This window comes from Falco naumanni, chromosome 5, assembly GCF_017639655.2.
Source record: "Falco naumanni isolate bFalNau1 chromosome 5, bFalNau1.pat, whole genome shotgun sequence".
Lineage (NCBI taxonomy): Eukaryota > Metazoa > Chordata > Aves > Falconiformes > Falconidae > Falco > Falco naumanni.
In genome coordinates, this window is record NC_054058.1 from 34699404 (window position 1) to 34713545 (window position 14142).

At 59.0% G+C, this 14142-nt stretch overlaps 1 protein-coding gene across 1 annotated transcript; it reads left to right on the forward strand.

The window, feature by feature from the left end:
* The first annotated feature begins 5220 nt into the window (after positions 1-5220).
* CDC42EP1 (CDC42 effector protein 1) lies at positions 5221-13402 on the forward strand. Its single transcript, XM_040593990.1, has 3 exons — positions 5221-5361; positions 8983-9868; positions 10918-13402. The coding sequence occupies exons 2-3, from the start codon at positions 9427-9429 to the stop codon at positions 11730-11732; spliced, it is 1257 nt and encodes a 418-aa protein (XP_040449924.1). The 5' UTR covers positions 5221-5361; positions 8983-9426; the 3' UTR covers positions 11733-13402.
* Positions 13403-14142: the final 740 nt, after the last annotated feature.

A 14142-nucleotide genomic window follows, 5' to 3' on the forward strand; every position in this document is an offset into this window, starting at 1 on the left:
AAAAGCAGAGCCAGACACGGTAGGGAGGAGGCTGGGCCTGCTCCCCTCCTCCAGATCCCGCAGCAACCCCGCAGGCAGGGCAGGCAGACGGATGCCCGCCTTGGGGGAATGGGCAGGGACACCCCTATTTTTAGCTGCCTCTGCATCCCCACCCCCTTCCTTCCGTGGGCCAAAAATACATGGGCTGTATGGACAGGCAAAATCATTATCATAAAAGAGTTGTCCAGGCCTTCTGTCCAGCCACTCCCCTGGCTTTCACCTCTTCCCTTTGACCAAGACAGATTCCTCAACACACAGTCTCCCTTTCCCATCACGGATGACATCTCTTCTTCCCCATCCCTCATTTCCTGTACTTCTCTCTCCGCACATTGCACCTTTCCTCATCCCTGCACCCTGCTCCCCTTCTGCTTCATGGATGCATCCCCCATCCCTTGATGGTCCCCTCTCCCTTGCCATACCAACCGTGGGGGACCTACTCCCTTCTCTTGAGACCCCCCAGCTCCTCCTTTCCCTGAAGCACCTTCCCCCACCTCCTCGCACAACTCATCTCCAAAAGGCTCTTCTCTCCCAGAGTCCCTTTAGTTTCCTGCTCCTCTAACCCATCCCCTGCACACCCTCCCTCCCTGCTGCATCCCTCATACCCTCACCATCTCCCCCTTTCTCTCCTCACCCCAGCAACCTCCATCCCAGCTCCCTCCGATCTGCATGGGCTTTAAACTCCTGCAGATGTGCTCTGCCTCCTTACCCTGCCAAGGAAACATATCTGGGGGATGGCAAATGGACCCCCAGATGCCCTCAAACACAGAGAGCTGCTTCTCCAAGCAGTAAATCAGCTATCTGAGCTCCCCCCCCCCCGGCTCCCACCTTCATCTCCTTAAAGTCTATGACAAGGAACCGGAGAATCAAGTGGTGTTTGTGGAGGTTGTTCTGGGGGAGACATAATGTACATACATAAATGTATATATTTACATCTCCTTTTCCAGTGCCCGGAATCACAGAGGTGTTTCCAGGCCACCGGCGGCTGTTTCTGGATTGCTTCTGGTTTATGCAACATCCTCCCCTCCCCTCCCAGCCACAGCCCCCATCCCCCCCACTCCCGCCGCCTTCCCTCTCCTCTTTGCCCAGGGGAAAGTCAGAGGGAGAGCACAGACTGGGGGTCTGTCCCTCCATCCTCCCTCCCACAACACCTCCCAAACACCCCTACAGCACCCGACATCCCCATCCAGCGAACAGGGCTAGCATACAAGGAGGAAGCCAGGGAGGGTGGGAGGAGGAAGAAAAATGAAAACATTTGGGATGTAAGATGGGCAGAGGGAGGGAGGCAGCCCGCCAGCGAGCCTGGGAACTCATCCCTACCTCCTCCTGGGCTTTGGCAAACCCCGAGGCTTTGAGTTCCCAGCCCAGCTCCCCGGTGAAAAGCATGCACATGCACACATGCACACATGCACACATGCACACATACAGACACGCACACATGCACACACACGCACACGCACACACCCCTTTGCAAACCCCACAAGTGGGATGTGGTCGGTCCCATTCCTTCAGCTTCCTGCTGCTCCAGGGGAGGGGAGCTGAAGGAATAGGTGGGGAATATTAAAAGTAGGCTTTTACAGAGGTCAATCCACCGTCTTCTAGCATGAGTGGGTCTAACCCAATGCTGCTGCCTGCCTGTGGGTTCTCACCATAATCCACCCACTTTCCTTCCCCAGTGCAATACAAGGATGCTGGGAACCGCACTAGTCTGATCCCTCTCCCTGGTTATCACAAAGGTTATGGGCACAGAGCAGAGGACCCACAGCACAGCCCTAGAAATTGGCTGAGCCTAGCACATCCCTGGGGGTGCTGCTGGAGGAGAAATCACTCTGGTGAAGTGTGAATATATATGTGGTGAGTATATATGTGTGAGTATATATGGGGTATGAGGAATTCAGTGCCCACAAAGCCAGTGCTGGCATCAGGCCAGGGATGCTCTGGGCAAGACGCTGGGTGCCTCACACCTATCCCTTGCCCTGGGGTGTCACCTCCTGCCACCACCCTGGCTTGCTCACCCTAAAACCGGCTTTGCCTCCAGCTCATCCCCAGGGCAGCGAGACACAGACTGGAGGCAGCACTGAGGGCGACAGGCTGGGAGGAGGGATGAGGGACCTGTCAGTACCAGGGTGCGGAGGAGCTGGATGAGGCCATGCCAGAATGCGTGGTGGGGCAGAGGGCCCTACGGACCCCCCTTCCCATCATGGCAGGGGACTATCCCCTACCCTGCTGCCAGAATTAATTCCTGTATCCATGCAGTATGTGCCCTCACAGCCACCGTGAGGAGAATGGAAACATCTGGAAGTCACCCGCAAACAAGCAGCACTCCCAGTTAATGAGGAAATATGAGCCGGAGACCCTGGGCAGCAACAGGATATGTACTTCTTGTGTGCCGAGCCAGGCACCCCCTTCACACCAATCCCCTGCCTGCCCCCCTTCCCCAGGAAATTTCCAGGGCTGGGGCTCTGGGAGCGCAGCAGCATGCTCCAGGAGCTCCATCCCTGGAAATTTCATAGGGAAAGAGGGAGGCAGGAAGGCAGCAAGTAGAAATGTCAGGGAATAGAAATCCAGGGGCAAGTGCCCCATCCACAGGCTGGGATGCCCCCATCACCTTTCCTCAGCTCCCCCCAGGCACCAGGGAAAGGGAGAAGGGGGATTTTTCTTCTGTGGAGGGGAATCCTGCATCAGCCTCCCCCAGGCATCAGGTCTGTGAGCCGCAAGGACTGGGACTACAAAGGGAGATGGCAGAAAGGACTGAGCACCTGGAGGTGTGGGGCAGAGATCTCAGCTCCCCCCAGCATCCCTCCATTCCTTTCTCCATCCCCATCATGCTCAGCCCCCCATTAGACCTCAGCACCGTGCTGGAGGGATGAGCACTGGGAAGAAGAAGGGATGCAATCTATGCTACCCTATCTTTGATGTTGTGAGAATCAAAGCAAATCCTCAGCTGGGAAAGCTGTGGGGCCACTTTTCTGCTCCCATGATAAGCTCGATGGCCCGTCCCTCTGTAATAGTGAGACTGGTACTGGCTGCCTGGAGCACAGGGCTACAGACGGGATGAAATGTTGGGGTGACTGAAGGTAAATGAGGTAGCCAGGCTGGGAGGGGTCCAGGCATTAGCTCCTGCCCAGGGCACCCATAAGCAGTACAGTGGCTCTGCAGCACAGTCACCTCTCATTTATCAGCCAAGGCAGATAAACAGGTTGGAAGGCAAGGTTGTATGGATTCACTTTCCAGGCAGCTGTATATGAAAGAAGGGGGTCTTAGGAGGGCGCAACCCCTGTTAGGTTACAGCTGGAGGGGCCACACGACCTCTGTTCATACCCAGGCAACCAAAGGCCAGGATGGGTGCTGAGTCCTGGAGCTGGCACATACACTGGAGGTCTCCAAAGCACTTCAGCACCAGCCCCAGGACAAAAGTCACAGCCCAGCTGGCATGGCCACAAGACCAAAAGATTTGGGGAGGGCTGCTGAAGAGGGGGGATTTCCAGCTGCTTTCCTGGAAACAAAGCCTGTCTTGGCCTGGAGTGCAGAGATGCTTGAGGCAAGGGTGAGGAGGAGGAGGAGGCAGTGGAGAGCTGGCCACCCCGCAAGGAGCAGAACGTGGCCCCTGTCCCATCTGGAAGAGATTTGTTCTGCATTCCCCGGCGGAGGCGGCTGCCATCGCCCAGGCTCCACTCCCTGCTGCAGCCCCCACTGCAGGGCATGCGGATGGGGGTGAGGGGAGTGAGGGGGACCCCCTTGGGCTGTGGGGAGAGATGCCCTGGCAGGCCATGCAGAGGAAGGAGACCCAAACAAAAGGTCTTTTCCTGCCTTGCCCACCACCCCTATTGGCTTCCTCTGAGCAGGACTCGGGGGAAGAGATGCCTCCCTGGCAAGTAGGAAGGATGCAGGTCACAATTTCCCCTCCTTTCCCTACTGGTGGCACAGTTTACCCCCCACCTCAGACCTGAGATCCCATCTCTGTCCAAGACATAGACTCACTTAGAAGTACCACCAAAATGCACAGTCCATGTGATCCTAATTCCTAATGGAGAAGACCTCCACAAAAGGCAGAAAACCCAACTATCCCATTTCACAGAGGAGAAGCCTGAGGCCGACAGGCTGAGAATGGTGCCATAGCCCTACTGCTGCTTAGCAAACCTCTGAGCAATAAGATGCTCCTGCCCAGGCACCCCAGCAAGAGCCACCTGAGCCTGGGAAGAGGCCAGGCTCCATTTTGACATCTCCTCTGCAGACATCTTGTCATCCCTTCATCCAGGCCCTGCTTAACCCCAGCAAGTCTCATCTCGTCTTCACCAGCAGGGACACCTCCCTTCTCCACCACAGGGCCCTGAATAGGTGCCTGGCCAAGTGCTCCCCAGCAGAGCCACTGAGTCTCTCCTGGAGGCCATGAGGGTCACCAGTGGCACTGGTGATGCCATGCCCACCACCAGGCTGACCTTCATTGGCACTGATAGGGTATTCTGCCCTGTGACCATCAAGGGACAAAGCAACAAAGCACAATGTCAGAGGGATGTGGTGTCCCCTGCGTGGGCAGAAACCCTCTCTGGTGCCACCAAAGTGCATCTCTCTTAATTTACCCACTGCCACCCCCTCACCCTGATCAGCTGCTGCTGCTATGACGCTTGTCCTGATCCCGTGACGCTTGTCCTCACCCTGTAACGAATGCCGACCTGGCCCACGCGGCCTTCAGGGAGGCTGTTATCCTGCTAATGCTCAACCCAATGCTACCCACAGGTCCCGGCATGACCACCCACCCCCAGACCCCATTCCCAGTTGGCGGTGCTGCACTGCAGGTACTGGGGGCTTCCCATCCAACATGGGATGGGATGACCCTGTATGATACCCAAGGGGTCACACACACAGAGGAGGTAAATTCCTTTCCTTTGCCCCCTGGCCAGGCTCCCCTAACCAAGTTAGCCAGCAACCGGGGCTTCCTCTTCTCCCCAAATCCATTCAAGCAGGCATCCAGGAGCAGGAGGCAGCCGATGGTGCCGGAGGATGGGAAATGGCACTGGGGAAGTGAGGAGGAGGGGGGAAGCGACAGAGAAGTTCCTGAAGTTTTCTGTCCTGGATAGTTGGAATAAATCTCATTTTCTCTGGTCTCCTTGCCAGGCGAGGATTGGCTCGGCGGTGCTGCAGCCCGCCCTCCTCCTTCCCACGTCCCCTCCCCACCAGCTTCACTCCCTCTCTCCCGTGGCATCGCAGCGTCAGCCTGGGAGAGCCAGCCTTGGGGAGACAGCCGTGGGAAAAGGGAGGGGGCCATGCCTCCCCGTTCTCCCCTCCTCTGCTCTAGGATGCAGCACCAGTGACCCGCGGAGCAAGGTACGGGGGCCCACTGGGAGCTTCCCCCAACTTTTCAGCCGGGGGACAGGGAAAAAAAATAACCCTCGTTCAGAAGAAGTAAATCCTGAAAGTTTTGATTCCTCAGGTTTAGGAGCTGGGGGCGGGGGGATCGGGAGCAGAAGGAAAAGGGTGGAGAGGGGTGGCTGGAGAGGGGAGAAGCGGGAGGGGTGGCAAGGCAATGGAGTCGGGGAGGATGGTGAAAAAGAAAAGGAGAAGAAGGCAGGAATGCGACAGGAAACTGGGAGGAAGGAAAGCAGGAGTGAGGAGAGGGGAGACAGGCTGGGGGGAGCAGGGAGAGAAAGGGGGCAAGGAGGGAGTCCCACGGATGGGGGAAGGCAGTGGGGCACCCCCGTCCCACACCCTGTTCGGGATAGCTCGGGATAGCCCTCGCAGCCCCGCAGGCTCTCAGCGCCTCGATTGTGGGGGGCTGCAGAAAGACAGGGAGCACTTTTGGGCAAGGGGGACAGGGAGACGATGGCTGGAAACCACCCGCTTTTGGAGCCCCAGCCTCCCTCCACGTCCCAACACATTTGCTTGGAAAAATACCCTTGTTACATGGAGAGATAAAACTCTCTATGTGTGTAGCAGCCAGCAGCACAGGAGTTCGACTCAGGCTTGTCTGCCTACTGCCCGGCACAGCTCCAGGGGAGCTGGAAGAGGCCTGGCCTGGCCAGCCAAGCCCCTTTCCCCCTTCCCCAAAAGCCTGTCCCTGCCAGCTTTCCCCATACCAGAACAGTGACCCAACAGGGGAGCCTCTGACTCCCTTCTTCCAGGGAACGGGAGGGTTTTTGGCACTCACAAAGGCTAGGAAAACCTTCCTGGCGCCCACAGCCATTTCCACATACTCTTCCTTATGTTGAGACCACCCCAAACATCTCCTCGCCCTCTTTTGGAGTATGTCCCCTTGGGGAGGGGGGGGGCGGGGGTGTAACGAGAGGAGGGAAGAGGCTGCTTTCAGCAGCTCCAGCCAACTAGACATCTGGATTATTTTCCCCCCCTTTCTGGTTTCCGCTCTTCCCAGCAAGCAGAACAGCTCCGGCCATTCCTGGCTAGTGGAAAACCAGTGGTAACCAGCTGAATTCGGGGGGGAGATGGGGAAGGCCAAGCTGGGAGGAGGAGGAGGTGCCAGCAGTTGGTCTTTGAGTTCAGGGGGCTTGCCAGAGGAGGCAAGAAGGGCGCCAGGGAGAGGATGCTGGGGAAGGGGAGGTCGGGATGGTCTGCAGGCTCACCATGCTGGGGGCTGGAGAACACGGCAGGCTGCCAGACGGAAGCAGTATCCGGACAGACGGACAGACGGGTGGCCAGAAATGGGGGGAAGGGGGGGGCGGCGGGGCGCGGAGGGGTCCCCTTGCCCGGCAGAGGAAAGAAGAGCTCATGGGTCACCCTTTGCCCACAGAATCACGAGTCTCCCTGGCATGGAGGAGTCTACTTGGGCAGAGGGGAGGGCTCAAAGGGGCACAGCCAGCAGGGAGATGCACCAGGGGCAGAGGGAAGGAGGAAAAAGGGGGAGATTGGAGGGAAAAAAGGTCTAACAGGCCTGCCAGAAACCTGCCATCCAGGTAGGGTTGAGCACCAGCTGTCTCCCTCCCTCCCTTCTCTCCCAGTGCCTGCTGCCTGCCAGCGGGCAGGGAGAGCCAGGGGCCAGGAGGTGCTGGCTTGCATCACCATGGTGGCCAAGGGACAAGGAGGGAGGAACTCTTTCCTCCTCTCAGCTTCCCACTCAACAGTTCTCCAAGGCAGGGAGCAAGGGATGCTCCCTGTCCCCAAGGTAATGCCAGCCCCAGCCCCCCCCAGGGGTCTACAGGGCAGCTTTGCTATGCAGGGGATCAGTGGTGGGGGGTTCACCCCTCAGAGTGGCCTTGCCCGGTTGCAGCACACGCTGAAGGGCACAGTCCCCACTTTGGGTTTCTCAGGGGCTCCAATGTGCAGAGGGGAAGACAGACTCGAGGGCTGTAACTCACCTAATACCCTCTCCCAGGGTCATGCGCCTTCCCGGGAGACAGCTCAAAAATGGGGTCACATCTCTCTCCTTGTGGTCCTGAGACCCCAGTTGTGTGCTGCAGGGACCACCTCAGTGGTTTCCCTGCACTCCAGAAGAACCCTGCCGCAATGGCTATGGCTGGGCTTCTGCCTGACAGAGGGAATTGCTCCCCGGTTGTCCTCCCACCACAAACCCGCCACGTGCCTGGCCTGTCCCAGCGGTGAGGCAGCACCACATGGCCTCCATGAGCAGGAGACAAACGTGGGCTGCATGAGCTGGGGGCCAGCAGGAAGCCAACCTGCCACCTTTCCAGCTGCCACCGGCCACTGCCACCCTGGGAGGCAGCCAATGGTGCTAGGATCTGCCAGGGGGAGGTTTGTTTTCCCTTCCCCAGGCATTAACCCCTGGCAGATAAGAGGGGCCCCGGGTGAACAAACAAGGCCAGGGCAAGGCAAAAGCGTGTGTAGCCAGCCAGGAAAGCAGCTTCATGTCCAGAGCTCCCCCTCACCAGAAGCTCTGCCACCCTGGAACCGCCTGACTGCCCCGGGGTGACCCAGAGGACAGGCAGGGGAGGCAGGCAGCGTGACAGGGGGGAGACAGATGGAACCATGCAGCAGTGGGGGTCCCAGCACATGGGGACTAAGGGATGCGAGGCTTCTGCACTGCTTCTTGACATGCTGCCCTCCACAGCCATCCCTGCTGAAGGGACCCAGCTTCAACCTGTTCCCCCAGCCCCTTAGCAGGGACTGAGTCCAGGGATGGACATGTCCCCAGGTGGGCACCCAGACCACTGATGCCCTGAAGTACCCTACACCCTGAATCCTCACCTTTCCCCAACCTGCCCTCTCCCTCTTGCCACACACACTGACAGAAGATCTGCTGATCTGAGTGTCCTCTCTGCTGACCAAAGAGGTCATTGTCCTGCCATCGTTCACCCAGCCACTGCCTTCCTGCCTGCCCCCAATGCCTCCAGGACCTGCTCGAGTGCAGGGACCCATCCCACCTTCTCCTCCAACCTTGAGCAATCACCTCCCTTGCCATGCCTCAGTTTCCTCTGCCTGAAAAGCAGCTGCCCTCGCCACACCGCCGGTGGCTCCCGGCTGCTCTGATGTGTCTGCCCAGCACCTGGAGACCCAGCCAGAGGAGAATAAATGAACCAATATATAAATATTGCGTTTTCACTCCCCACCACCCCTCCTCCCCAAGAAGCACGTGGTCCCCAGGCCTCACCCTCTCCCCAAGGGCTCATCTGAATAGCAAAAAGCAGGGAGAGGCTTCTCACCCCGGCAGGGCAGCCGGGGCAGCGGGGCCGGGCACTGCTTCAGGAGGAGGTGCTGCCTGGGAGGGAAACCCTCAGCCTGCATCGCGGCATGGGTCCAGCAAAGCTGCTTTGCAGGCAAGGGAAACTGAGGCACACCACGGGAGGTCAGAGAGGTGAGGGAGAGCACGTGGTTCTGGGAGAAAGCCTTTTTCTTCCTCTCCAAAAGGAGGGTGAGGTGAGGGGGACAGCCGGTAGCAACCACCCCACCTCTGACCTCCCCAGCCCGTCCTGGGGGTACAGCCAGCGTGATTGGGATGATCCTCTCCAAGGGCTTCACCATTCCTCTTATCTTGTTTAGGTGGCCAACAAGGGGACTGAGGCATTTGCCCTGCTAGCCCACCCCAAGCTACCATCACCCACTGCCCCATCCGTGACCAGCTCTGCTCACCTGGCTGTGACAGAAGACAGTGGATTAACCCACAAACCTGCCGCCAGACCAAGCTTCCAGTGGCCTCCATAGCACTGAGGGTGACCCCAGACACCCCCTGGGGACACCTCCACCATCCTCACCGCCAGGCACGTACTCGCTGCAGGTGATTTCATGAGCAAAACGTAGTGCAGGGAAGCAGGGGGACAGGCACCCTTCCCACCTGCGGAAAGCCAGGGTGACATTCCCCCACGAACATCGGAGCAGGAGCGATGGGGAGGCCAGGGATGTGACAGGCCACCCCAGTGCTGGAAGGCCAGCGAGGGCCACTTTGGGGGTCTTTTTCAAAGGCAGGGGCAAGGTGAGGGGTGCAACATGAGCTTGGGGAAGCTGCCGGTGCTCAGCTGGGTGTCAGGCTCCCATGGTAAGCGGCGGTTGAAGTCAGAGCTGACACCGGACATGATCAGCCCACCGCTGGGGGACTTTCGGCACACCATGCACGTGGGGCGTGGTGGGGATGTCTTCGGGGACACCTCTTTCCTCAGCAACCATGGAGGGGCTGACACGGCCAAAGCCAACAACTTCTTCACCCGGACGCTGCGACATGTCCGGCGGACACCGCTGAGGAGCCGAGGCAGTGGGGGCCAAGCAGGGGCATCACCCGCCCCCCCAGCAATCTCGCCCATCATCAAGAATGCCGTCTCGCTGCCACAGCTAAATGAGGGGACATATGACGGCGGCAGTGGCCGGGGCTTGACCAGCAAGTTCTCCTTCAAAAGTGCCTCCAACAGCTTCTCCAAAACACACCAGGCCTACGGTGAGTGAAGCGCGGGGCAGAAACTGGCACCCAGGCACAGTGCATCCTCTGCAGACCTTCTCCATCACTCCATGCCCAGTTAACCCACTGAGGGACTTTAGGCTGTCAGCAGAGACAGGACATGTAAGAGTCCCCAGTCCTGCTGGTCCCTGCAAGGAGATAACCCTAACCTTGCTTTCAACCACAGTCCTTGCTCCTGTCCTTGGAGGGTTTCCTCCCAGGATGCCCCTAACATGGGGCATGGATGGTTTCTCCTCCTTTCCCTCCCCAAAAGCCCCACACAGCTGGCAGCCTGAGTTGAGCAGTTGTAAAGGGGTGTCCCCCATCTCGCCCAGCCCTACACCTTCCCCATGGGTAGCCTCCCCGAGGAAGCCAAGAAGGTGCTGGGACAGCAGGGCAGTGCTCACAATGCTCACACCGAGGTTGTGAGGACAAGGAGATCCATGGCATGGCCTTCCCCACCTCCACACACCTGGGCTAACCCTGTCACTAGTTGTGCCAACCCCTCCATCTCCATGTCCTCCTCAAGGGACTCCATCCCCCCTTCCCCATTTTGCGCCTCCATCCTTCCCTGCCAGCCAGGGTCCAGGAGGGACCTTTGGGGAAAGTTGTGGGAAGGATGGGATGGGGCAGCTGGGTGGCTCTTCTGCGGCCTCACAGCACTGGGCTGCGGCTCAGCTCTTCCCCAGCCAGGAAGGTCTGGAGCAGAGGGTCTCGCAGGGGGGATCTGGGGGACCTACCGCAGCCGGGAGGTGGCTGGGCGCGGAGTGGAAGGCAAGCTGAGACACTGCTGCCATCTCCTGGTCCCATCCGCCTGGCTCAGCCCCCACCGGCATTTTAACAAGCCCCGAGCCCCCTTGGAGACCCTCTGCTTTAACTCAGGGCTTTGGAGGTGTCCGCACAGACAGTGTCCTTTAGAGGCCAGCATTAGCAACCGCAGCGTGACCTGCGCCACTTTGGCGGTCTGTCCCTTGTCCCCCACAGATGTAAGGCAGGCTTCCTCCCACCTAGCTGTGCCCCCCTCACCAGCCATCCCTTCTGCCTCACAGGGCTGGAGTCCGGGTTTTGCACCATCCCTCGCGTCCCTCGCTTGGAAAAGGCCCAAGAGAGTGCCTTCCCTGGGGAAGCAGAGCTGAAGCGCTCAGACTCCCTCCTTTCCTTCCGCCTGGACCTGGGACCCTCCCTGATGAGCGAGCTTCTCCAGGTGATGAGCTTCTCCGAAACCAGTAACAGTGAGGTGGGGGACAATGGCCCAAACCTTCTGTGTGGTGAGGGGATGAAGGATGGGGTCCCTCCAGCATCAGGCATATCCCATGGAAAGGACAAGGCAACATCCAGCTTCTGGGACCACTCCAGGCAGAGCAGCCTGTCGGAGGCCAGCTCACTGCCAGGACTGTCGGTCCATGCCAATGGAGAAGCACACGTCATCGAGGGTGCTGGCGAGGACCCTGCCTGGGCGTCGGGGCCAGGGGCAGCGTCCAGAGGGACCCCATGGCAGGGTCACTGGAACGACTGCACCATCGAAGCAGGGGAGTTTGACAGGGCAGCCCAGGTCCTGGCCCGCCACTATGGTGGGACCAGCACCCCACGGAGCTCAGAGAAGGGCGAGGGTCCCCGGCAGGCCCGGACGCAGACCCTGTGGGAGAGCCCCAGCAGCAGCCTGTGGGGGTCACAAGTGACAGGGGAGAGCCGGTCCCCCGAGGCCACCTGGAATCAACAAGAGGAGGAGGAAGACGAGGAGGAGGTGGAGGAGGAGGAGGCCAAGTTCTCCAGCCTGCGGGAGGGGTATGCTGGTGCCCATGAGGGGCGCAGCAATTCCTTTGAGTATGCCGATGAGGAGGAAGATGATGAAGTCAAGGTGTGAAGAGCCATCCTTCCCACCATGGCCCCCTGCCAGAGGCGCTGGTGCTGGGGTCTTCGCCCTCTTCCCCGTCCCCCACCCTCAGGTGCCAGTGTCACTGCCAGACCCAGCAGATGACCTCCTTGCCAAGCTGGGGGCACTGGGGGACCAGAGAGGGGCAGGAGGAGAGCCTGTCTCCCGGGGGCGCTCCCTGGGGCTAGACCAGGCTGCTGCGGAGGGCCAGTGAGGGCTGTGCATCACAGCGCTGGGCATCACTGCCTGCTCCCTGCCTCACTGCCATTAGACACCAAAGGGACATTCCTATGTGCCAAAGAAACCCCAAAACCTTCCCTAACCCATCCCATTCCTCCCCGGCGCCCTCTCTTCCATGTCTCAGCCTGGCCTCACCAGCATGTCTGAGGATGTGCCTGGTCCCCCACTGACACCCCCAACCACCCTCTGCACTGGCATGGGTATCCATCTGGTAGGCCTGGGAGGACCTCCCACCGATAGCTCTGGCATGTAGGGGATGGGGGTCTCCCTAGCTCCAGCTGGTGCAAGACGCTCCCATATAGCACATCTATCTACTGGGTGAGGTCAGCTGGGGGCTCAAGGGGCAGGCAAACCCCACAGAGCTGAGCTTTCTCTTTTCCCTTCCCCCCCAAAAAAGCTGTGAGCTCAGTGTTCATGAGGTGAGAGCACACAGAGATAATCGCAGGGGTCTTTTCATTTGCCTCCTGCTGCTGAGTGTCACTGAGGACAGCTCCTTTTCTGACCCCTGCCCCCTCGCAGCAGGGAGGGGAGAAACTTCTTGGCCAGCTGAAGGCAGAGAAGAGGCTGTCAGGTCACCAGATTCTGCAGTTCAGGCCGTAAAAATCCCTTCCTTTCCCCCACCTCAGAACAAGGAGACTCCCACTCTGCAGCCACTCGGTCTGAGCCTCCTCTTCTCCATCCTCACCCCCTCTTCCCGTTTCCCACATGCGCATCCCTCTTTCCAGCGCACCCCTTCCCAGGGGTATGTGTGGAGGACAGCTAATGTCCCTCACCAAGTGGCCCTGGGTGATGTGGCCGCCCCAGAACGAGCTGCCCCCCACGCTGCCCTGCCTGCAAACTGGCCCTCACAGAAGCGGCTTTGTGCCATGGCATGGAGCCGAGATGCTTGGGGACTGAGGTCACCAGAGGGACCCTCACAGGACCCCCCTTGTTCTCCGGGACAGGAGGGGGTGTGCAGTGGGGGGAGATGCCGGGCCATGGCCACAAGGCTCTGCTCCCACGCAGCTCACCCACCGCCCGTCTGCTTCTGGCAGGGAGCTCTTTAGAGCATAATAAAGAGGCACGTGTTGTACATGGGCGCACTGCTCGCAGTCAGGCCGTTGAGGTTACGGGCAAGCCCATAGACCCCAGCCTCTCCCAGTGGCTGCCTCGTGCTGGCCAGCAGCAGCAAGGCAGGGCAGGCAGCAGCTTGAAGGAGCCTCCAGTTCTGGCTACTGGCACACAGCAGGATCAGCCTTACCGCCCCTGCACCCTCTGGTGCAGGGACCCTGGCTCTCAGGATGAGTTCCCTCTGCCCTCCACTTTCCAGACCATAACACAAACTCTAGACCAAAGACCTACACCCATGGAATATCCTTTCTGCCTCCACTTTGTATCCCATGCACTTATTATTGTCCTTATTAAAACAGTTTTGATACTAACTTCTCCTCTGGTGCCTCCCCTCAGCTGCAGCAACCTTATCATCTTCCTTGCTACGTCTGCCAGTGTCCCAGACACAAAATCCCATCCTCTCCACTCTCAGGAGGATTTTCCAGCACCTCTAGGATGCATGGATTAACTAGCCTGGTAGTTTGCTGCTCACCATGGCTGACACACAAAGTAATCTCCTATCCACCCAGCCCCGTGTAGCTCACATAAAAGGTGCAAAGCTTCCTCTCCAGCCTGGCAACAATTCACCTGCAGCCTGAAGCAGATCAGTGCCCTTCCCAAAGGTGGCTTGGCTACAGCCCGTCCAGCCCATCAGACATCCTCTGCCTGTGTGCTCAGGCAGCAGCAAGTCCCACAGGCCAGGCAGCGAGGAAGTGGAGAGGGAGGGCAGGTGCCCTGCCACCTTGCCTTGGATTGGGCTTCTCATAAGATGCTCTTCTACCTCTGCTCTCCTCCCACCCAGCCTAAGGTGCCCCGACGTTTGCAGTCACGCATCGATCTCACTTAAGGCTGGTGAGACACTTCTAAATTAGAGCAGCAGCATCTGGTATTCAGCACGAATTGACTGTAGTCCCCTGTGAGGGACACGGACTGGAGGTGCTGAACCACGTCAACCAGCGCAAACCCTGTCGTCACTCCCTACTGCCTTCCCCTGACTCACTTTCACTGAGTAGGGTAATGGGTAACCTGGCTGGAATGCACCAGCAGATAAGTGGGGTGAGATAAGGGGGAA

Coding starts and splice junctions, on each gene's coding strand:
- CDC42EP1 (XM_040593990.1), top strand. CDS start 9,427: ATGAGCTTGGGGAAGCTGCCGGTGCTCAGCTGGGTGTCAGGCTCCCAT. Junction 9,869..10,917: donor CAAAACACACCAGGCCTACG/GTGAGTGAAGCG, acceptor TCTGCCTCACAG/GGCTGGAGTCCGGGTTTTGC.